A 24,278-nucleotide genomic window follows, 5' to 3' on the forward strand; every position below is an offset into this window, starting at 1 on the left:
TAAAACAAGCCAAATGTTATAAAACAAACTTTATTAAACAATTTGTTGAGCACAGTTATGTTTGAACATAAATAAATAGACCGGTTATAGAAGATGCGGTCAATGTATGTAGAAGCACAGTATATTGGTGATGAATGGAGGAGGATAATGCAACATAGTGTGCGTTTTACCAGTAGAGGGCACTTTTGCCCCAGAACTGCTAGTAAGATGTGTTGCATATTGGTATGGAGAGTTTATAGTTTGACAAACTTAATTTTAATTTCATTTATTCAACATGAGATTTAATTCTGCTGAATTTGAAAGCATAAGACCTCAGTAGTATTTAATAAGTGCTTAACTTTAGTCACAGTACTATCTATTGGAATGTTGGAATGCAATAAAAACATTTGTACAAATTCTTGTTATCTCCACTCAGTAAAATGTCACTATTCTTTTGACTGTATCAAACTTCACCAGCCTTTATCAAACATGTAAAAGTTACAAATTACCATTTGGCTTTTGACGTTCTTGGCACATAGACCCTCATAGACATTCACTAATGACCACATAACAAAGCTCCAAAAACTATTTTGGCAGCTATGTCTTTCATGGTGTATGCAAAAGCTACCATGCACTATCAAATAGGCTGTACAAATCCTTGATAGTCCCCCTTCTGACATCCTTCTTAATAAGTCCTCTGTGTAACCCTTGTTTGACCAGACTGTCCTTTATAAATCAATAGTCTCGCTGCAGATGCTCAAAGCATCGATTTGTCTGCAAACGCTGATGAACTCCTCCTGCACGGATCGGTCTGCCTCAGACGACATGTCCAGGTCCAGGCTCTCCTGTGAGGCTGCGCCCAGAGTTTGATACTGCCTCTGTGGGTCAGCATGGCCCTGGTGGCCAGAGGATGCCACATGGCCCATACCCCCTTGTTGGAGAAGCTGCTGCGCGTGTCTCTCTGGGTTCGGGCAGAGGACCAGTGACGAGCCTCCAAAAGATTCTCGGTAGAGGGAACAGGAGGAAGAGCTGCCCCTCCAACGTTCACGAGATGAACAGCTGGAGGAAGATGACAAGGAGGAAGATGGTGGAGCACCTACAATAGTGTCTCCTTGAGTTTGGGCACAAGAGGGTTGGGAGGCCATCTCCACGCAGGAAGAGGTCCGATAAAGGCCAGGGTCCATTGAGAGAGGATCACAGAGGCCGTTGCTTGGAAATGCACAGTGGTTGTTAATGGATAGATCACTGCAGCGAAAAGGCCTAGCAGGGCTAAAGAGACTCATGGGAAAGAGTGCCTCGCTGAAGAGTGCTTCGTCTATGCTGCGACGCAGGTTGATGGGCGAAGGTGGCCGCAGGTCTGCGGTGGAGTCGCTGGTAAACGAGGATCCACCTGAGGGCTCTCTGGCTCCTCCATCCTCAGGATTTCCTGAACCACGTAAGTCCAAATCCAAGTTCAGGTCTCGGTATGCCAAGGCCCGGTTGCTGTGGTAGAGGAGGTCCAGGCCGTTCAGACTGCTGCCAAGCCTGTCATCCACCAGAGTGTAAAGAGGAAGGCTCTCTGTCTCCCCGAGCCCAATTGTATCAACAATTGCAAGCTTCTCCTGCTGGCTCAGGGACCACTGGTAGTTCCCAGGCAGGATGGGTGACTTGGATGCCAACAGTTCAGTCCAGCAGCTCCCTGCAGCTGGTAGGTGGTCAGAACAGTAGACTGGTTGTGCGACCACCAAGGCTAAGGTGAGACAAATCCCGAGCTCGCACAGTCTGCAGCTGAACTGAAAAGCCCACCAGGGCCAAGGGTGGAAGACCTCCTCTCCACCTGCAACACCCATGGCATTGAGCATTGCATATAACTGCAGTCCTGCACATGCTAAACAAAACAATGCTGAAATACAGACGGTTACAGCTGCACGGTTCCAGTCCCGGCTCTCAGCAAAGGGGCATCGGTTGTAGCGCTCAGCAGGTGTTGGAGACGTGTTATTCAGGTGGTAAATGTGCTTCGAATCCGCCCGCACGTAGATGTAGAACACAAAATAGGCAGCAGACAGAAATGTGGCCAGTGCTACAAAGGCTCCACGGGAGATGAGTGAAAGAAAGAGGCAAAGGGGAGGCTTTTGCTGGTAGAACTTAAGTAATGTCACTGGTCCGAATGCGGCACCAAAGTGCAGGACAACCAGGCAGGCCAGGAAACAGGGTCTCTGGAAAGCTGAGTAGGAGAGCTGCATTCTTGAGCGCATTGAGAGGAGAAGGAAAACCAGACCGAAAGCTGCAGTCAAGCAGGGAAACGGTGCTTCGTAGAGTATCAGCGAGGCCTCTGTGGAGGGCAAGCGGTCCTGGTGGCCGTAGGCATCGTACAGGAGGGAGAAAGATCTGGTGCAACCAGCAGCTAGTAGAAACAGGCTGACCAGGGCAAAGTATCCACATCCCGATGGGCATCGTAGTGGCAAGCAGAGCAGATTAAGCGCTGATGCTAGCGTGAGCATTGCAAAGACGCAACCAGCACCGTATACGTGCGCCTCCCAGGCCAGGCCCCAGGCTGCCATGGCGCTGTTCCAGTCAGTGTACAGCGGCACCAACATGAGTGGAGCTGGGATCAGGAGGGGGTTGACTGATTGGTTCGTGGCAGTGATATTTTGTGCGTGCTTGACGTCCGAGGAGGTCATCGCGTCCCAGGTGTCGGAGAGGTTGCAGATCCCGGAGCGCTCCTTATTGCAGTCTGGAAGGAAGGTGGCGTCGCTGTCCACCGGGTTGGACGTCCAGTCTTCAGTGTACAGAGGAATATGGGGAGTTTCTGGGGGAAAGCAAGTAGAAATTCAGTTGGATCAAATCTGCTTTAAATAGCTGGTAGAATAAACAAGATTCATATTTTAATGAGCAATTGAAGACAAGAAAAATCCAAAACTTGGAAAAGGCAACAGCTGTAAACTTCTAATTTTAATTCACTTTAAAGCGTACTTATTCACTTACTCATAAGAATACACCGAACCATTTAATCAAGGTTCAAACTATCTGAGCCAGAGAACAAATTGGCTCAGGTCCAGGATGGTAAAAGCGCACTTTCCCCCTAATGTGCTAATCCTGTTTAAAAGCTTGTAGGAAGGCAACTTTAAACTGAGCTGTGCCCAAATCAGAGGCTATGTGTGTGTGTGTGTGTTTTAGAGAACAGCCCACTCAGAACCACAGAGCTAGTTTCTCTTGCATTACGTAAGCCATCTGGAGTTTCCATGCGAGTACAGTTAATCATGATTGTGTTAGACGTGTTTTAGCACTGCAAAGGAAATGGTTTAGCTTTGGAAAATAAGGGGTAACCATGTATATATGTGTTTGTGTGAACACTACAAAGAGACCTGCCAAGCTCATCTGTGCCGTACGTTTATGTAGTTCAATTACTGGAGGATGACTTAAATTGGGATATAACACAAGACGTTTTACACAGCATAATGCCTCACAGATGGGCAAAAAAGACAAACATGATTTTTCAGCCTCTTAGTCTCCACATTACTGAGTTTCACATTATAGACCTTGTTCTTTTCCATAAGACATAACCATCACCATGCACATACTATATTTTCACCACAAAAAAGAACATATTGAGAACTTGACTCTAATAATGGCAGTTTAAAACCCTTGCCTTATAAAAACAAAAAAAGTAGAAGAAAAGCAGCTACTAACTGCATCTCTGTCATTTGCACACATACGAGCTCATCAGTCATTTTCCTGCAGATCAGAGACAGTCACTCCTCCATAAAGAGCCAGGTGCTATAATGGACCACAGGGATGGGGACAAATTAACTTGATAAACTGACAGAACATTAACACATCAGGCAGGTTTAGTGAAGTGTACACTCAAATATATATTTGCTGTAATTTCTATGTGAGATGAGAGACTTATTTGTGTAAATGCAGCCAGAAAGCATTGTCGTAGCTCATGTCTAAAACTATGAAAAAAGGGGGTTAAATATGTCCAGCGAAGCCTGGGGAATACATTATGTGGGTGGTTATGTTATGTGCCGGTTTAAGAACTTAAATGTGCAGACATCAGCACCACAAAACCCCCAAATCTTTACGTATAGATTGTATAATTCATTTCCACAGTACATCTAAAAGTGGGATCTATGTGGTTTAGTATTTTTGTTTTAAGTCTCTCTCATCTGTCTTTTAATGTACTTTAAGGGTTGTATTGTTGTGTTTCCCACCCCACCCTGTCCTGGTCCCCTAATTCACTCTTTTGTTTATGATTTCCCTTCAACATCTGCCTTCAAAAAGAGGAAACTCGGTTTGTTATTTTTAAACTAAGACAGTGTTCTGTTCTTCTAGACTGCCCAGATTTTTTTTAAGTCTCTTCCCATGCTATGTGTTTTCTGCTTCTGCGGCCCTCCAAATTGTATGGATCCAATGCATGGCAGCTGCTGTTTTTATTATGTTTAGGTCATCATGTGTAGGTCTGCAGCTCTTTGAAGGAGAGTGAAATGGTTGACAGCGTGTGTCTGCTTATAGCACTCTAGCATTACCAAGGGGATGCAAACAGCCTAAAGCATGTTAGTGGGCTTCCTGTACAATTTGTGTCTATGTGTGCTCATGTTGGAGTGTGTACCGATGCATTTGCATTTATTTGTACTGTTGACACTTGCTGTAATCCAGTAGCTCTGGTGAACAAAGCCTTGCTCTTTCCCTGCGTCAGATCCTCAAGAGTGGCAGAGGATTTTTACAAGTGCTTTACCTTTAGCACTGCCCTAGTGTCTGCCTGTTGTTGACAAAGTCTTAATAATTTTTCCTCATTTGTCTCCTGACCCCAGAGCTGAATCACTGTCCCTGGTTGTGATGAAAACGTCAAGATCGAGGAAATAGGACCACACTGCCAGATGCTGGTGCATCTATTACTGTAGCTCGACAGAGCAGATTTACTTCAGACATCCTGAGCTGTCATTTGAAGCTTAATCACGTCCCCAACAGCAAGAAAAACAAGGATGGATGAATTTTTGAAGGGCTTTGTTTTTGCACTGATGGACTGTTTTTTTTAATTAAACCCTGGTGAATCTTCAATAGCAAAAAGTGAAATGCTGTTGAGATGGCTCCCTTGTGCATTGTTCTAATAATGATCCTTCAGCATCATACTGGACTATATTAAGAGGAAATATGGCAGGGAAGAGAATTAGCCAGATGTGTGAACATTAGTCAGTACGTTCAGATGTGCCACACATTGTGCTGTTCTGCCAGGAAAGTACAAGCAGTACAGCCAAAACTCAGTTTAGCAACTGGACTAAACATTCGGTTTCATATTGATGTTTAATTTGCCAGGAAGGAATGACTGAATTATAAACACAGTTATTGATCTAGAATAACAGCAGCTACCTGAGGTGTCTGGAACTCCTATTACGTTTAAAAAAAAAAAAAAACTTTGAACTCCTGAGACAATTTTTGATTAAATTAGGCAATAAAGTGACAGTAAATGAATCGCATAAGTAATTTATGAAGTTAAATACCAAATATTTGTCGGTTGTAGATCACAAATTAACACTTTTCTTTATTTTATATATATATATATATATATATATATATATATATATATATATATATATTTCACTCTAAACCACACATGTGAACCTCATGGTAGCATTAGGAGAGAAGTTGGGATCACTGAAGTCATTAGGATTGATCCTCTGGGAGCCATGAATGTCTGCAACAAATTTCACAGTAATCCATCCAGTAGTATTTGAGATATTTCAGTCTGGACCAAAGTGATGGACCGACTGATTGACAGACATTGCTGTGCTGCTAGCGTGGCTTATAATCAACAGATTAATCAATGATGACAACAATCATTACTTGTGACTACACCATATTGAATCAGTGCAGAATGCATGAAAGCTATGTCATTGATACACCGGTATCATGTTGTGAAAATGAGGATGTATTAATCTTGTTTAAAGTGACGTTAGCAGCTTTTAATGAGGGCATTAACTATGTCAGTGTTCTAATAAACCAGCACTGTATAACTGCACTGACAAAGTCCTCCTATCACAACAGACAGTAGCGGTGTGGGAAATGTGGCTGGAGTATAAAACAAACACACAGCTGCAGGCATTTTGAATGTGTGGGCCACTGATAAAGTAGCTGGTGTTCAGTACAGTGTTATGACTCGTCCGTCCAACTGTTTACTTTCCAGGGCGATGGTGGTGATTTGGCTGCCAGTCAAGCCGACTGGAAAACGTGACAGGTATTGAATCAGTGCCATGTTTTGTGGCCTCGCTAATGTCGACAAATGTCACATCTGAGCTGCCGGGCCGGCCGAGCGGCCTGGACGGGGTTTGGTATGTAACGGCCACAGTACACGGATCAGAGCGTTACGTTCCACTGCATGCCGCTCGGTCATCTGACACATTCCTGTGGGAACAAGTCTCCCATGCTAGGGGCAGTAGACGTATCTGCAGTAGACAGACAGCCTGAAAGCAAAGTGACTGTGGACACAAAACTGAGAGGTCATTTTAACTTTTAACATATTGCAGCATTTAGCAGCTAAAGGGCCGGCTCTGGCTCAGGAGTGGGTCGACTTTTAATCACAAGGTTGACGGTGCGATCCCCGGCTCGTCCTGTCCGCGTGTTGAAGTGTCCTTGAGCAAGACACTGAAATGACACTCAACTCCAAGTTGCCCTCACACAAATTCCTGTGTTATTAGCCAGATGGGTATGCCAACGCCTTGCATGGCAGCTCCTCCACCATCGGTGAATGAATGTGTGTGTAAGGTAGAAAGGCGCTGTATTAATATGCAGTCTATTTGCCATAAAAAGCCAGATATTTCCCCCAGGAATTTGGGTTCGTAGACCCAAAGCCGAGCTAAAAGCGTGTAAGGCCGTCTTTAGGCACAGCAGTATTTTGAGCCATGCTAGCATTAACATTTAGCTCACATCGGCATTACTAACAGGCTGATGTTACGCAGGTATAGTGTTTACCATGTTCAACGCTAAACTAACACCTTAGTTTAGCGTGTTAGCATGCTAACATTTGCAAATGAGCACAAAACACAAAGTACAGTTGAGAATGATAGGAATGTCATTAGTCATTTGTAGGTATTTGGCCTCAAACCAAAGTAATGGACAAGCTAACATTTTGAACTGATGATGGCGCTAGGGGAAATGCCATGGGTTCACCCAAGTTAGTAGGATTCATCCTCTGGAAAACATAAGTGTTTAGCCCTTCTTTCACAATGCCTGCAGCTAATGAGTAATGATTTCTGTGAATATTTGATGTTACACTCAGTATAAATTGAAAAGAACTTAGATCTGTCTTAAGACAATTCACTTAATTATTAATACGGACCGATAGCACACAGTCTAAAAGATAAATGAACACTAACTTTCTGAAAATCAGCTAACCCACATTACAAGGCTTCAGATTTCTTGTGAGGAGTGGTTTCCTTTCGGTCTCAGTTGAAACACATCTAGTGCACAGGGGCTTTATTTATGTCTTCATTTCTTTGGGTTTTGCTTGTAAATCCTAAAAGGTCTCGCCTAAGGCACCTTAATCTGCAGACCAGCCTAGGTAATAAAGGTGAATGATTCTACTGATGTTAGATGGGCAACAACCCCACACAAATCTTAATTGGCTGCGTGTTGATTCTGCATCGTGAAACTGAGAGCTTCATGTCGTTTTTATCTGATTGCTTTCATTTTCAATTAGGATCACCTCAGAAAAAAACAATTTAGTGGGAGCTCATGCAGAAGTTAGATCATGCATACTGAGCAGGAGCCAGTTGCGTATGTGTGTGAGGCTGAGGGTTTATCTGCTTCCTCAACACTTGCACTTAATGCTAAAGCACCTGATCTGGGTCCCTTAAAACAAATGGGATAGCTCGTAGGATAACTGGAAAGTTGTTTAAGTGCAGCAGATATTATCAACAACAGATTTTTGCTTTAGGCAGTACACATTTAAATGGCATGCAGACAGACAACCAACATTATTGTTTCACTCACTCACTCGTGGCACACCAAGATAGAAAGCCTCGTAGCGCCCTTATCATCAGAAAGTGGCACATTTGACAGGTCTGTTTTTTGAAAATCACTCCACAACATCTGCTATTCTGGGCGAGGTAATGTGGGTTACATCTGCTGCTGTGAACTGGGCTAAAAGTGAATCTTTCAATAAACATATTTTACCAGAAGTCAAGTTCATGATGATGGAATAATATAGTATATGATAGACTTATATATGTGTACATTGAGATTACACCAGATTTTACAGTGGATGATGAGAATCTTTTTTGATTAATGAAGCTATTGATATACTATATTTTTTTTACTGTCAAAAACTCCCATGAAAAGACCAATAATGAATTGTTTCTACTAATATTGTCCGTGTAGAAAAGCCTAATATAGCTCATTTTTCTGTGCCATTGACCTCCATTGTTGACCCCAAACTATTAAAAACACATCAATGAAGAACCAATTCATTTCCATGAACATAGGCTTTGTAGTTTGTTTTGAGTTAATCCTGCATACACCGCCCTGTTGCCATGAACTCCCTAGAGCACTACCATGTGTATTAATCCGCTGCTGAAAATAGTCCCCCCACAAATGCCCTGTTTACTCCTGTTTGAGTAATGTTTGCTAAAACCTACTATGCCCAGCTCTTTGAGGAAATTACTTAGCCTTTTGTAAAAAAAAAAAAAGAGGCTATACATTTATAAGCAGTTTTTAAAGATTAGTCATCAGTAAGAGCCAATGAGCTTGGTGCTGAGAGTCACAAACAGGATACATAGGTTTGTTGGTATTGAAAGATGGTCAAATTATCGGTTTCAGTCTTTTCATGGGATTAGTTGCATAGAAAGTTTAACAGGACAATGAAAACGCACTTAATAACAATACAGAACATTGCCAGCCTTAATTTAGTCTATTATTATCGACAGTATTTGCACCTGTTTTTTTGTGTTTGATCTTTAACTTGGTATTAAATCACACATATATAATAGGCAGCAAGTCTTCATTTTAAAGTACTCTGCTGTCATTGGCCAGCACTGAATTACTTGTGTGTATTTTCAGTTTTTTTTAAAGGCAGCTATTGTCACCAGATCAATGATTACTTAACAGAGACATATTTGTTTATCGGGGTAGGCATTGTTCCATATCTCTTCTGTTCTCTGGAGTTCTCCAAAATCGCAGCTTGACTAAGCAGTTTTCGCCTCCCGTTGGAAGCAATTAGTAGCTTCAGGCAAAGAATGCAGGGTAATAGTCAATCTGTCAAAGGACTGGAAGAAACAGATATTGGAACAGCTACAGGACGGCTTTTGAAACAAACAGCCTGCAGTCCTTTTAGTAGTCCACCTAACAGCATGCTAGTGTAAACGCATGCTTTAAATGGATGGGATTTTGAAATAAGTTTTTGTTCACATCTCAAGGGATTTGTTTGCTCACCTGTGCTCTGTGGTGTGGACGTTGTTAGCAGCTTAGCGGATGGTGTGGAATTGTCTGCCAACCTGGTGTCACCATCCCAGTCAGCTGAAGGAACCACACCTTCCTCATCCTCCTTATCCTCTTTGCCTGGCAGCTCTGGGAAGACACATGTAATTTAACCTCTGAGCGATCACGACATCGAACACGACATTGTAGCTCCAAGAAGTCTGAGAAAAAAACAGATTAGCAAATCTGGAGCCTGCCAATAGAAAAAGTTTAACCCTCTGTGTTCTCTGCTCCCAGTATGTCTGAGCTTCACACTGCACAACATGGAAGGACTATATTTCTTAACCCAGTTCTGTCAAATGTATTGGCCCATCGCCCACTTAGTTGTAGCCAGTCATCCATAGCACAGTAGTCTGGCCCTCTGTAGTCTAATTACATTGACATCCTGATATGTGTGTGCATGTTTGAGAGTGTGTGTACATCCTGATCCATTACAAATCCAGACCCCAGGCCTGTTTCATTAAGAGAACAGAGAAAGAAAGAAAGAAAGAAAGAAAGAAAGATAGAAAGATAGAAAGAAAGAAAGAGACAGAGAGAATGAAAAAGAGCCACATCACTCTATTTTCCCCTTTGGTTCACTCATAAAATATGTGTTCACAGTCAGCCCTCTGCACAGCATTTGTGTGTTTTACAACACAGTGCAGCAGTTATAAATGAATGATGGACCAGATGAGATTTGGAACAATGAACTGATTGTGATGAAGCTAGGGATAGCAGCAGGTACAGTGCTAGTTTATAACTTCAGTATTAATATTAATGAAAGACGCCGAGGCATAGGGCTAGTGGGAGGAATAATGAGTTAGAAAAAAAACAGCAACGAGGCAATGCAAGCCCCTATCGTACAGTATGATCTAGGTCATGCTCACAGCACCCGAGTTAATCGTAAGTTTTAAAAGTCTCCAAAGCAAAATCTGCTTTTGGAGCTGGAGATCTGTCTAGGCCAAAGGAGAGGGAGATTGCTGAGAAACAAATACCGACACATACGACCTACCTGCACATACGATAGATATTTATTCCACTATAAACCAGTTATATTTTGAACTACATAAACAATTGTAAGTTAGATTTCTGGGTTTGTGTGGCGTATTTTGTTCAAAACTTGAGATTTTAAAGGCACCCCATGGAGGTTATGACCAGTAGGAGCAGAAATGTTTTTAAGACCGAGTCCCAGTCTGCAGTCAGTTGTCTGCACACAGAACTCACATCGCAACACACAGTCGCCAATTTTCACGCTATTTAGCTGATCGATAGTTGGAAGACGGTCATTTTCAACAAAACGCAGCAAAAGGCAATGAAGAAGAAGACTTCAAGCTAGTAAACATAAATGTAAACAATGCAGGACTAAAAATATATATAAAAAAAAAAAAATCATCTTCGCAAATGTTTTTTGAGGAAGATAATCGTATTTGACACATTTGTAAGACCTCAACAATGCCTTTGGTCGCATGCAGGGAAACAGTCGGCGTGGAGAGCAAAAGAGGTCAACTCGTTTGCCGAATGGCAATATCAGAACCTATCGGCTATCATCTTACGAGGATTTAGCTTTTTATTAGCTTTTTTTAAACAGATTTCTGCATTGATATACAGATATCTGTTTATAGAGATTTGCCAAAATGTCATCCGTACCTGTCGTCTGGTTCCTAATTAGACTGTGACCGGCACACGAAAGAGGAATTCTTGGCTTGATATTCGCTGGCTATAACGGAACCCCCCGAAATTTTGGCCGTTGCCGATGGGTCCAGAGATTGTTTGGTGAGGAACACTCAATGTGAATGAAAATGTTTGTTTACAAAAAAAAACTCCACAGGTTAGGTTTGAATCTGCACCGTTTAAATTTGAGTGAGTCATTACAGTTATCTGAACAAGATGACTAGTTGGCAGAAATAGTTGTATATTTGTTTCCTCAAACCTTTTTTGAACTGAGCATGTGTGTGTATTTCAGGCATGTGTGTGTAGTGTGTTCTAACAACAGAGTGAAACAATTGTAATTTCAATAAAAAAAAGTATATACATTTTTGTAGTTTGTTGATCGTGTCAAGTGAATTGGAAGGAGAGACTGTACACCACAGCCGGATCACTGCAGCATCGCCGATCTGCAGTACAGATGCTCGGATGTGCCTGCTCTGCGGATTAAATTACAACATAACAAGATCTGCTACAAATAATATATAAGGATCATATCACTCACTCACTCAGTACAAGTGGAACTTATCTCTTGAGCACAAGCAAAATTACTGATGACATAGCTGACAGAGCAAAATTAAAGCAAAAAGATATAAAAGAGATTTTACTGTTAATTAGTACATACATCATTTCATTTAGCCTTCATGAACTTAAAGTATGATGTTGTATCCATTGTTTCTCAAAAAAATCCTTCCTTCCGCCTCAGGATGTGAATGGATATTTCTCTTTTAGGTTTCATCCAGAGATGCAGCCTAAATTGAATTTAAAGTTGCACCTACAGTGGGCAAAATCCTTGAAGAAATGATGGCCATTTTGGCGTGGTAGTTCTTCACAGTGTATAGTGTTTCAGAGGCTCCTCATTATCTCCGGCTTCCAGAAATAATTAACAAAAGATGATCTTGGACTCTATTAAACTCTGGTTTATCTATGTAAGCCCCGAGTGAGTTTGTGAAAGCATACATTGCTTTGTAACAAACACACTGAGCTTAGAGTGATAAGACAGAAACGGAATACGTTGGATAGCAGTGCAGCAGAGAGTCGGATGTGCATAATCAGATCCATAAAAATGGGATATTATGACTGAGATACCTCATCTCAAATGTACTTGCACACAATTGCATCAGGTTGTTGCTAATTTGGTTCCATTTTAAGATAGTTACTAAGGGATTCATGGCATTTTCAAACTCCATTACACTATCTTACTTAAAAAATCAGTCCATATAAAGGTGAGAATTATTCCAGATTGTTCTAGAATTGCATATTTGCATTAGTCAGCTTTATTCAGCCTGAGAGCTGTGGGTCAAATCCTAAAAACAAACAGGCCTAACCCATTCAGTTTTCAAAAACTCATGGACTCTGTCTCGCTAAGGGAGTTACTGTCTGAAGATTAACATAATATTAAAGTCACCACAGTTTTCGGTTTGCATTAAAACCCTTTTTCCATGTAAATATACTGGGGCATTAGATCACATGCTCTGCGTGTGAATCCATTTTCTTAATCAATTAATCTTCGCGGATGGCCGTGCTTTAGCTGTTTGCTATAGCACTTAGATCATAGAGACAATATATCCTTGCAGGTATTAATGGAGTATGTTAAGGGTCTAGTCTCTGCCTTTTAATACAGCATACAGTAATGGAAAAGGTGGGAGGAGGGGAAAGAAGGAGCAGGATAAAGGAAAGCTTATTGTAAGAAAATGAACAGCAGTGGCTATCTGAGAGGCTTTAGAAATCCTACATTTTCAACCTCCACATCTCATCAGCCTCAACTCCCCCCCCCCACCCCCCACCACCTCCCCTCCCCTTTTTAGCTCTCTCTTCTCATAATTGCCCTTGCTGTCGGATGTTGGAGTGTCCTTTAGTAGAGGATTTGACACAGATGCAGATCATTGCTGTTTTTTAAATTTTTTTTTTTACACCTGACAGCCTTCTCAAGGGCAACGCCACATAGCAAACACTCAATCAATGAAAACCCACCCGTTTGTGTGGTGAAGATGTTCCACACCTCCAGTAGGGAATGATTCACCCTGTGTAGCTTAAAATACATTACAGCACGCGGATAGAATGTTCACATTCGGATAATGTATGATAATGCAGGGGTGTCGTGCTTTCAATTTTCATATAAGTCTCCCCGTGTCCTTTAGCAAGGTGTGCTTATTTAAACACTGCAATACCACACCAAGCAGACTACTAGGGTGCATAAAAGGACCATATTTTTTTATTGTTTTTTTATTTCTCCGTGGATGACTAAAAGCTTCTCTGATCCCTGTCAGGACAGTTTTACCCTTTAAAGCAGTCATAGCTGACATGATACAGTATGTCCATGGAACAAAGTGACAGGGATTTGTGTTTGTAAAAAAGATTGCGAAAGGCGTAGGGGAGCTGTGAGGGAGGAAGGGAGGGAGTAGACTAAATGGCGAGAAGCATGTTCAGCATCCGTGAACAGCGACTGGCGAGCGGATGGTCCCACTGGAGACGAGGTGGTTTCGCTGAGTGTGCGCTTGGAATACTGATACACGGCAACAACAGCCCTACCCACCCGGGCCAAGCCCCCTATCTTTTCTGCATGCCGCCACACGATGCACTTTCGAAAACAAGTGTAGACACAACACCGGGCGCTGTAGACAAAACGTAACACCACCAGTTTCAATACAATCTGCGTAAAGGTGTGGGAGATGCAATATTTGGAATAGTTGCATTCCAACACTGCAAGAAAACATTCCCTGGAAATCTTTATTTGATATTGAGCGGAATACATTGCTATCTGTAAGTATCCAGGAGCGTCTCAAAGTCCATTTCTGACCTTGGAAACAGGAGTTGACAAAACAGTCTCATTTCAAGGTCCATTTAGTAGCTATTTTCAAGCTTTTCACTGTATCACAGTCCTTAAAGTGCTTAGAAAAATGGAAATCCTATGACAACTGTTAAAGAAGATTGAAAGTTCCAGAACACTACTAACCTTAACATGAGATTTTTTTCAAGCAGTACGCTAAAAGCTGTTTAGAATAACAAGAGAAGCCAAGAGGATTTGAGAGAAATCTGCATTTTTAAGAGAAAAAGGGTTATGTATTGTAAAAGGGGTAATCATTTTGTTCATGTATTACCATTTAATTGATTCATTCCGTTTTGGCTAATGATTTGTGTAATTATATAGGACTACAATTAATTTAAATTGTATTATTAAAAAAAAAATCTATTTTGACTGATATTAATGGACATTTGGTGGGATGCCAGCATTACATTATAGAACTTAATCGATATGCACCCGCAGAATATTATTATGTACATATTGCAGACACTACAGTGTGTATACATCCATCTAACAATCACGGGTGTATCAGGTGGACACCGAACCTCTCCGGCTGAGAATAATCGACTCATCATTTTCTGGCCCAACCTTTGACCCTACATGATAAATGCGTCTGTACCTTCCTCTGAAAGCTCATTAAGCATACAGACACCAGACTGCCACCAGTGTTGGGGGATGGGCCTTGAAGAAGGAGGTGTTGCCTCAGTGTCATGTTTAAGTCTCCTGGAACCTACTGGCTACCAGTAGCTGTTTTAGCTCATCATCTTTCCATTTTGATTCTCTGTGACGAACAAAACCCCCATCGAGCAGCCTTCAATCAAATCCTCTTTCCTTTCATTCACTGAGGTAATGCCTTATGCAATATGCGATTTTCTTTTAAAAAATAGGATGGTACGAATTACTCAATATATATATATATATAACAATTCTGAAATGCAAAATCAACTTAGTCAACAACAACACATCACTTACAAAAAGCGGTTATCTATCCACAACAGATTGCACAACAGACTTTGATGCTTTATTCTACGTTCTGGCTGCTCTGTGCCATGGACTTATTTTATTGAATACTGTAGCTCAAAGTCTGTGGTAAGCAAGCATTGAAAATACAATAAATATGTTTCATGCTGTTGTAGACATGGATGTATTAAGAGAGGTTGTAGATGGTTTTGATTGCTGTATTGTGCAACTCTCATTTCTGAAAGCTGTCGTGTTATCGCAATATAGCCTGAGACATTAAAACCGCCACAGAGATACTGTTGACTTTTGGTTTATTTCATGTCTTGACATTTGTGTTATCTCATGCCCTAGAATGAAATCTTATTTCCTTGCTAAATAACCCATGAACTGATCTTATTGTTTGACTGAGGAGTACGTGTAGGAGGGAGATTGCTTACGGGAATCCTGCATGAGAAGGACAACTGATTATAATCGGTCTCAAGGTGAACAGAAACAGATAGTCAACACATAACCCATCATTGTAATCATTGTAAATGTAGATTCCAGACTTGTACCTAATGAGTGTTCGACAGGGTTTCAACAACATCTGGATTTATGCTAATGTCGGACCTTTGACTACTCACCGTGTCAGATATGTCATCGATCAAGCCGAACTGTTCGTAGCCTTTTGACAACCAGCTATTGAACACTTAAGACCTGTCTGCCCATGATTGATCTATAAAGTCAATCCAGCCACCATTGATTGGTTTAACTTTGCTTACCTCCTGCTATTGAGAAGTTAACCCTTTGGCTCTGAGTTGTGCTTGTTATGGATTCCGTCACTAGTTTGTGATTGATCCCCATGGCAGTGGTGATTACCCACGGCTGTGGTTCCTCCCCGGGCATTGACCTGGCCTCGGAGAAACCCAGGTCAGCCTTACTCTGAGTGGGGTGAGTTTCCGTCATTGTGGCCTCTCCAGCATGGAGGGTAACACTGACAGTAGAGTGTTGTGGTTTTCTGACAAACGTGGTTTCTGAGGACGTAGGTGGAGTTACAGGCCCCAGAGGGTGTCTGCTGGTCAGTGTGGCCTCCACAAGTCCTGGGGTTGTTGTGATTTGGGCTGCTGCCCATGTCAAGGCAGTGGGAACTGTAGTTTCTGGTGCTATCGTCAAAGAGATCTTTTCTGTGAAATCTTCAGCCACCTTTATATCAGTGTGTTCCTCTGGGAGGTGTTGTGTAGGGGTGCCAATGCTGGGTCCGGCCGCTCGTGCCGTGCCCCTCGGTGGGTTGGTATGTTTTGCATTTTGTTCAGGAGTGCTTGTGCTGGTGGGACTGTTGGTGAACAGAGTGTTTCTGATAAAACTGCTTGTGGGAGAGTAGGAGTCTGAAACAAGAGTGTCATTGTTACTCTGTGCTATGCTGCTGTGTGGAGAATCTGATGTCCCTGTGGGAAGTGATTCTGTTCTTATCTTTGTCACGCTGGTTAGGAGCCCCTGAGTCGTAGTGGTGGGTGATTCAGAGGCTTCAGAAATACTCCCTTCCCCTGAACCTGAGTGGTCTTGCAGGTGATCGATTGGTTCTGTCAGCCCTTTGGCGGTTGTGGTCAACGCAGCATCCTCGTTGTTGCTGTTCGAGCTCCCATAAAAGGGGATACGGAAGGGTAGTGAGGGTATGGCAGGGAGCTTTGGCAGAGACGGGGTCCACCAGTAAGAGCTTTCTTTCTTTTCAGGTGGGTTTTCTCTTGAGGGCGTTGGTCCCCAGAGGGCTTCTTCATCAGCCACAGCCTGCCTGTGAAGTAGCAAAAAACACCAGAAGCAGAAAGCCAAGGTCCGGAGGAGGCGAAGCATGCTGTCGACAGTGGCGCACAGATTGGTCACATGTTGTTCTCCATTCTCCTGCTCCCTGAGGCGGGTTTGTCTGATTCTCCAGCAAAATGGCCTAAAAGACAAGAACACACAGGAAACTGAGTGACACACTTTTCATCCACTCTTGGTCGGCTAAATTTGAGTTGAGGAAAACTTGATAGACTTTGCATCTGTTCGTTTTTTCTTTTCTTTGAACATTTTCGAGTGTGACCTGCTTTTCAGCTGTTTTTCCAGACTGTGAAGTAAATCAAGTATAGAAACTATGCCATCCGTTACAAGAGCTTGCTGAAGTTAGCAGGCTAAAAAAAAAAATAGTCACCCGCCACAACAAGAGCTTAAGTATTATGAACACCCCACAATTAGTGGTGTCCCGTTAGATGTGGTGGTCAGTATTTATGTTGGGCTGTTGCTCACATGCATGCTGCGTAACAGTGGTTGGGCTGCTACACGGACTGAACAATTAGAGGATTTGAACTTAAAGAACCTCCATCCATATGTATTCTATTCAGTGAGGATTGGTCAACAAATAATGTGCATGTGAGTAGGGTTGGGGGAGGTTAGTGAAGAATTAGGGTCCGGGTTGCCAACATAAGAATAGAGGGACCTCTTTTTCTTTTGTGGGGCTCAGAGTGGTTCAAAGTCACTAGCCTGTTGCCTCAGTGAAAAGACTGGAGCACCAAAGGAATTTCCCCCGTGAGAACAACAACCTGTATGCTTTAGCTGTACTTCAACTCTCCCCCAGCTTTGGCCTTGCTCTCTTTCAATCTCAGATTTATTTGTTCTTTAAAGCAGAGGGAGAAAGATCTGTTTGCATGGGAGAGAAAAAAACAAACATAATATGCATCTACAAGATCAATCAACCACTACTATAAGAGTCTCAGGCTTGCTCTCACTGATCTGCAGAGCAGAGAATTTGCTGGGCATCTTCCCCTCCCATCCCTAACCCAGCCTGTATATACAGTCAGGTACGGAGATATGAAGACTGACTACTGGTTGGGGGTCAAACATAAAGCTTCCCACACACTCCTTAGTTTTAGCATTTTGACTGAACAGCATGACAATCAGTTTCCAATGAGGTGAGGTTGTTTTTAGATGCCTGTGATCTCAAGCTTTCACCAACAAACCCACACACGGTCACATTTCATGCGTGCAAAGATATGATTGTAGATGAATTAGCATCTGACTCTGCATGTTAGTGCAATTGTGTACTTGTTCGCCCATGTACTGTTCGGTAGGTACACACACCCACGCATGCACACTTTGTTGGCTTCTTCAAGACATTTTGCCAGCTATTTCTAAATGCTTAGAGAAAGCCAAATTAACTATTAACTGCAGCTTTTAAAGAGAAAGGGAAAGCTGTATTATTTAGAAACCAACTGTATTTTATTATGTAGAGAAACATTTTAATTAGCTTCAAAGCGTGGGGCAAATTATATCCTATCCTTGATTGCCTTTTTGTTGATTTGATGAATAAGTGATCAAATATTTAGCCAGTGGGGTGTATGTATAATTTATTTTTTTTAACACTCTCACGTTTCACTTCAGCATCACTTTAGCTCAGTATCACCTAGCGTGGTAAAAGAAAACTCATGTAAAGCGCAAAACGCTTACTTTACTTTACAGTATAATCTTCCAGCATGTTTTTTAAGTGAACGTATTTTGTAGAATCAATCAATCAAAAAGACACCACAGTAGCAGTTTTAGGTAGAATTGAGGCTACACCATCCCATTCTTTTCCTCAAGTACTTTGACTCAAGTAACATACCAGATGCGATTTTGTTGATGGCTGACTCATCTTGTCAATTCACACATGATAACGCCTTTTCTTAAAGATAGATATTTTTTGAGTCTTCCACCTACAGAAAAGTAGTTGAAGTTAGAATTCACTTCAACTTTTGATGATAATATTGCAATTGTAATGCCCCAATAAAGGATTTAATTTAGTTGATCAATCATTGGAAAATACACATACACTTTTCAAAGTCATGATTTTTTAATATAAGCTATATTCCTAGGTCCCACTTTATTTCGCCATTCACTGTTATGTCGCCCCACTTTTGTTAAACCTGCAAAGATTTGTGGGCAGGATTGAGCTGTAAACACAACACAACCATATTATCACCTTTTAAGTTGATATGGTAAACTTATCAGCAAACAGTAGCATACGTACACATCCAGCAGATACTTATTAGCATTAGCATTATTTGGAGTCGTGTTTCTGGTCACCCCTAGCAACTCCTGAGAGAAATATCTGACTCTTTAGCAGCTCTTTGCTCCACTTTGTTCAACGGCTAGTCGCTAACTTTGTCTGTGTAGAGTTTGGTGCTGGGTAATGTACAGTGGGTTAATCAGAGCTTCTTGCTAATCAAAACGTTAAAGTTGCGGACCATAAAACAAAACCATGAGCTGAAAGACACTTAAACGCTCCATAGAGCTGAGGGTAACTGCAAAGTTTGGAGATTAATAAAACAAACATATTGCTAATAGCAGCTTAAACATGTAAATACATTTTGTTTTTAAAACAAACTAGCAATCAAGCTAACCCATTATCTACAGTGCTAGCCACTAATGAATCAAAAACCACACCACAGCTTGGGCTTGTACTCTGATTCCAGATTGGACCACTTGTCACCACATCAAATACGTGCCTGGTAGTGAAGGCATTGTCTGCTTTGACAGGCAACAGAGCAAGTGGAAAGGAACTATAAAAAGTGTCTGTGGGGAATTTACAAGTCCCCTCTATTATTTTGCTGGCGTTTTTGTCTCGCCGCTCCTAACAATGACGGGGCCTTCCACTGTAGTGTGCTCAATGGAGCGGAGACGGAAGAAGAGAAGGGCAGAGAGCAAAAGACAAGGGCAATAGATGAGAGAGAGATAGAGAAAGAGAGAGAAAGAGAGAGACAAAGACACCATATTGACATTCAGTTGTGGCAGTCGTAGTCCAGGAGAGTAAACTCTGCTGCAGTCTCCCTAATGCTCATTTTAGTTTATTGCCAGAGACTCCTTTATTAACTCTGCAAACAGACTCCTGTCTTTCAATTTAGTCTGTGTGTGTGTTCATGAGAAGCCCCCCACTCTCTCACTTCTCCCAGGACCATCAGCCATCTTGATCTCAATCCGCCTTCAACCTGCTGTAACATATTTCTCTATGGAAAATGCTCTATTCTGACGGCAGTATTGTATCATTACAAGCCCCTCTTTGGTCATATTAAGGCCTCTGTATTAAAGCTAACGACAGAGAGAAAGATGAAGAGAGGTGTTGAACGAAGTGACTGAATTAAAGTTGTGTGTCACTCCTGAGTGATTGAAATGGAGAGGCACTATGCTAAGGGGAGTCACAAATGGAGACCGATTGAATGTGGCCCATGTCATTCCTATTTAACAAACTTGCTATAAGCACAGTGAGGTCTGTGGATCAATGACACAGTCCAGGACAATGGAGTAATTTACCTCCCTGCAAATGGCTGCTGGGTGACAGTTTTCTGAATCTGCTGTGTGGGCTTGCATATTTACAAGCACTAGTTCTCACTCTAGTGTTATTTCCATGGTTATATATGTAGGTGCGATTGTATTAACATGTGCATCCTCCCACATGCTTTTGGGTCAGATTGCAGCGCTTTAACATCACAGGGCTCTATCTCCCATCTAAGGAGTAAACATATGCTGTTTTCCTGTTGTCCTCTCCTGACTTTGGTGCTACGCAGGGATGTCAATACTGCACAGACTCAATCTGACTGGCCGCTTTAAGCCAGCAGGGATTTATTCTGCATAAAGCGGTACATTTGAAGGGCTTTATAAAGTGTTACAGAGCTTAACTGGTGCCCAAGTGTCTGACTATCCATCTATTGTATCCATCTAATGTCCTCATTTCACTAAAAAAATAACAACTGTTTACTGTTTAAGATTCATTTTACGATTTTACTTCATCGTTACGGACAACACTACAATATTTATATCAATAGAGATTGATTAGATAGTACATACCAATCAATTTTGTAATTTAAACTCACGTTATTGTATTCTAGAGTGTCGTGTTTTCATTGCCTGCATATTGTGTGCAGTAACATTGCCACTACTAGTTGACTATAAACAAAGACAGACTGTTGTCCTTTTCAGTGCATACAAATTTTAAAGGAATAGTCTTATTTGCTTCCCTACTGATAGATAGATAGATAGATAGATAGATAGATAGATAGATAGATAGATAGATAGATAGATAGATAGATAGATAGATAGATAGATAGATGAGGAGCTCCGTACCGCTCTCCTAGCTGAGAATGGTATTGATCTCCTCATCTAACTCTAAGCCAGATAGGAAATAAGCATCCCAAAATGTCAAACTTTTAAGTGGACAATTGCAATTTCAAGGCTCTGACACACCAACCCGACGGCAGAAAAGGTGACTGCCTCCCCGAGTTGGTCAAAAAAGTGCCTCAGAACACACCGTAGCGACGCCGACTTGAGTGTACGTTCTGCGCATGCTAATCTGTATTGTCGGCCAAAAAATTTAAACCGGCAGCTTATTGGACGAACACGTCATGTGGGTCTGGCTGCTCCTGGATTTTACAACCAGGCATAATGGCGGCTCGTTCGGAATACGATCTCGTATTTTACGAAGATAGTTCACCGAAACGTGTTTCTGAAAAATTTCAAGCGAAAAATAGGCCATGCAGTTGCTGAATCCGTCTTCATTTCAGATCGACAAGCTTTTGAGAGGCGTTAGTCAGGCTCATCCCACCTCGTCGTTTCCAGGTTGGCTGACGGCTCCTCCGACTGACGACGACACGGAACACACCGAACAGACTCGAGTCACTGATCGGACGGCCGATAATCAGGTTGGTGTGTCAGGGCCTTTAAGCGCATGCCAATTTAAAATAAAAATACACAGATTCTTCACCTGTGATTTTACTGCTATTTATGTTTTATCAGTCCCTGTCTAAGTTAACTGTATAATTCCTTGTTTGACATCATTTTCAAGTAGATTCTCTGACTTCCCATCACTGAGATCCACAGATAGAAATAGTCCAATCAGCTACTGTCAATAGTCCATGGACATTATTGACCATAATGAGAGCTACTCTACAATAGACAAACCGCTGGTCCAATGAGCAGCATCACGGGCAGGAGTCCTAACAGGTTACAAATGTCCTCCTGGAGGCTTTACAACCAAACAACATCCTGAGTCATGCTATTTACAAACAAGATTAATGCCTTGCTATTCTAATCTGTGGCGTTTCCTCCGGTGATTATTTGACATGCCATTTTACAAATCCATTTCCCACATGCAGAAGTCCTATCAGAACGCTAGCCTACCGTTAATAAACAAACTTGTTGATTCACTCAATCTTTCCTTTTTTCTTTAGTTTGGCTCTCCGCACATCTTCCATGCCTCCTTATACTACACCTCTTTAAACCCCTACTTTGTCCACTCATGACACATATTCCCCTTGCTTGAGAATGACATTAATTGTGCCGGGCTAATGCTTGTGTTAGCCCTAGAGCTGATGAATGTGGTGAAACTGCAGGTTACAAAAGAAGCTCTCAAACACAGGCGTTCCACCGGCTGCCTTTGCCATGGTGACAGCTGAAGCCAAAGACGTCTTGCTAATCTTCAGGATTTGAGCACCTTTTGGACTCGGCTGTTCCGCTTGTTGGAGTGTGCTACACTCGCATGCAAATGCACACACACACACACACACACACACACACACACACACACACACACACACACACACACACACACACACACACACACACACACACACACACACAAACACAAACAAACAAACAATCCATGCTTTGCTGGTTTTCTAACATCAAAACCCACACACTCTCACACACACATATGATTGCATAATCTAAACCAGATATTAATAAAAATTGCATATCAGGTTTATCCAGATGACAAACTCAAAGACACACACACTCTCTCCTTAAATACACCTACCAACACACACATTCCATGTTTGCCTATAGATTTACCACCAAATGACTCCCTCTGATCTTCTTAATCCTGATTGTAATTAACACAAGCCCTCTTACGTGTTAAAGGAAATATGTTTGTGTGTGTCAGCGTGTTTACTGAGTGCGTCTCTCAGCGTGTAACAGCATGCATATTGGAGTCAGACCCACATATCCCTATTCCTAGATGCAGAGCAGCTGATTAACACACACACACACACACATGTAGGGAGAGAGTATACAGCTATGTGAACAGAGAGATGAAAACATGTCTTACCTACAGATGTGTGGAATAAGATGGAGAATCCACAGCCAGCAGTGTGTGTGTTCTGCTGCAGGAGAAGACCGTCTTTCTGAGCCAGTGTAGGTTTGACTGTGTGGAATTGAGTTCCAGTCTCTCTCTCCCCTCTCTCTCTCTCTCTCTCTCTCTCTCTCTCTCTCTCTCTCTCTCTCAATCTCTCTCACTCACTGCATCAGTAGTCCACTGTGTGGCTCCCATCACAATGCCTGTGGTCACACCTCACCGAGCAAATTGTTCATTAGCGGAGATCACCCAGTGCCGCGGACACTGGGAAACAGAGTTGTGCAAACACACATGCTGAATATCACATGCGCAGCTTTTACACAGCTGCATGTGCACACGCACACAAGCTGTAAACTGGTCAAATCTGAATGCAGCTGTTTTCAAGCACTATATTTAGACCTAACTAGTGTGCTGATGTTGGCATTTTGGCATTGCAAACAAATCACCCACTACTCCACAGAAAAATAGCTTATCTTCCTATTAATTCCAATATTTTACAACTTGGGTCTTGTTTTGGTAGTTTTGGCATCATTCCGTTTGCTTATGATAAAATCCAACCCCATCGCCAGACAAGAACATCAATAATGTAATGTGGAATTATGTTCAATGGCAATAGTTTTAAAATTCTCTTTTTCTGCTATATCTTATAATAATAAAAAATGTGGTTATGGCAAATGCACTTTAGTTAAGGTATGTTTAGGGTTAGGGAAAGATCATGTTTACTGTTAATATACATGCAAAAGTTCAATGCAGGTCTGAGGTGAACTCTGGTTACTGCATTGTCAGGGACCAAGCAGCATAGGCAAGGACACATGGTTGTTGTTCAGAAAAATGTAGGCTTTATTTTTGCCAGCTATAGCCATTAAAGTTTCAACAAAAATACTTAAAAGTGGGTCTTTAACAAAACTGAGGTCAACATAACAATAATGCCAGGTACCTTTAACATAAACAAACCCGACCTCCAGAGACACTGGAGAGAGGGGTATATATACCCCAAGACTAGCCCACCCCAAACACAAAGGGAAAAACATGTAACTTACTACAATTACCAAGACCCAAATTAAACCCCACAACCAACCATAAGAGATTACTAAAGAAACAAACACTACCAAAACCCAATATTAATTTAACACAAACAAAGTATCCACATGCTGCTGGGTTGTTAAGTATTTTGTAGTTCAGAGTCCCCCTGCCCACTGCCAAGAGTTGGTTCATTCCACTTCCTGTGGTGGAGTATAAAGGACAATTTCAAACTCCAGCTCTCCCTTTGGCAGATGGCTCAGCAACAGC

The 24,278-nt window shown here is 41.9% G+C and overlaps 1 protein-coding gene across 3 annotated transcripts; it reads right to left on the reverse strand.

Annotated features, from left to right (window-relative positions):
* Positions 1-14: 14 nt before the first annotated feature.
* On the reverse strand, positions 15-23,110 carry LOC120553011 (proline rich transmembrane protein 4). Of its 3 annotated transcripts, none has more exons than XM_039791050.1 (4): positions 22,962-23,110; positions 15,640-16,796; positions 9,385-9,519; positions 15-2,767 (listed from the first exon to the last, which is right to left on the reverse strand). In XM_039791050.1, exons 2-4 carry the CDS (start codon positions 16,703-16,705, stop codon positions 708-710), a joined length of 3,261 nt encoding a protein of 1,086 aa, XP_039646984.1. In that variant the 5' UTR covers positions 16,706-16,796; positions 22,962-23,110; the 3' UTR covers positions 15-707. The 3 variants fall into 3 exon arrangements, with proteins under 3 accessions (XP_039646984.1, XP_039646985.1, XP_039646986.1); XM_039791051.1 differs by having other exon boundaries at positions 22,966-23,106; XM_039791052.1 differs by lacking the exon at positions 9,385-9,519.
* Positions 23,111-24,278: the final 1,168 nt, after the last annotated feature.

This window comes from Perca fluviatilis, chromosome 23 (assembly GCF_010015445.1).
Source record: "Perca fluviatilis chromosome 23, GENO_Pfluv_1.0, whole genome shotgun sequence".
NCBI lineage: Eukaryota > Metazoa > Chordata > Actinopteri > Perciformes > Percidae > Perca > Perca fluviatilis.

Bases quoted from the DNA above. Each gene is read 5' to 3' on its own strand.
- LOC120553011 (XM_039791050.1), bottom strand. From the start codon at position 16,705: ATGCTTCGCCTCCTCCGGACCTTGGCTTTCTGCTTCTGGTGTTTTTTG. The intron at 9,520-15,639 runs GTAAGCAAAGTT...GTGTCTTCCCAG, and splicing joins TAACTTCTCAATAGCAGGAG to AGCTGCCAGGCAAAGAGGAT. The intron at 2,768-9,384 runs GTGAGCAAACAA...GCTTTCCCCCAG, and splicing joins GTCCACACCACAGAGCACAG to AAACTCCCCATATTCCTCTG.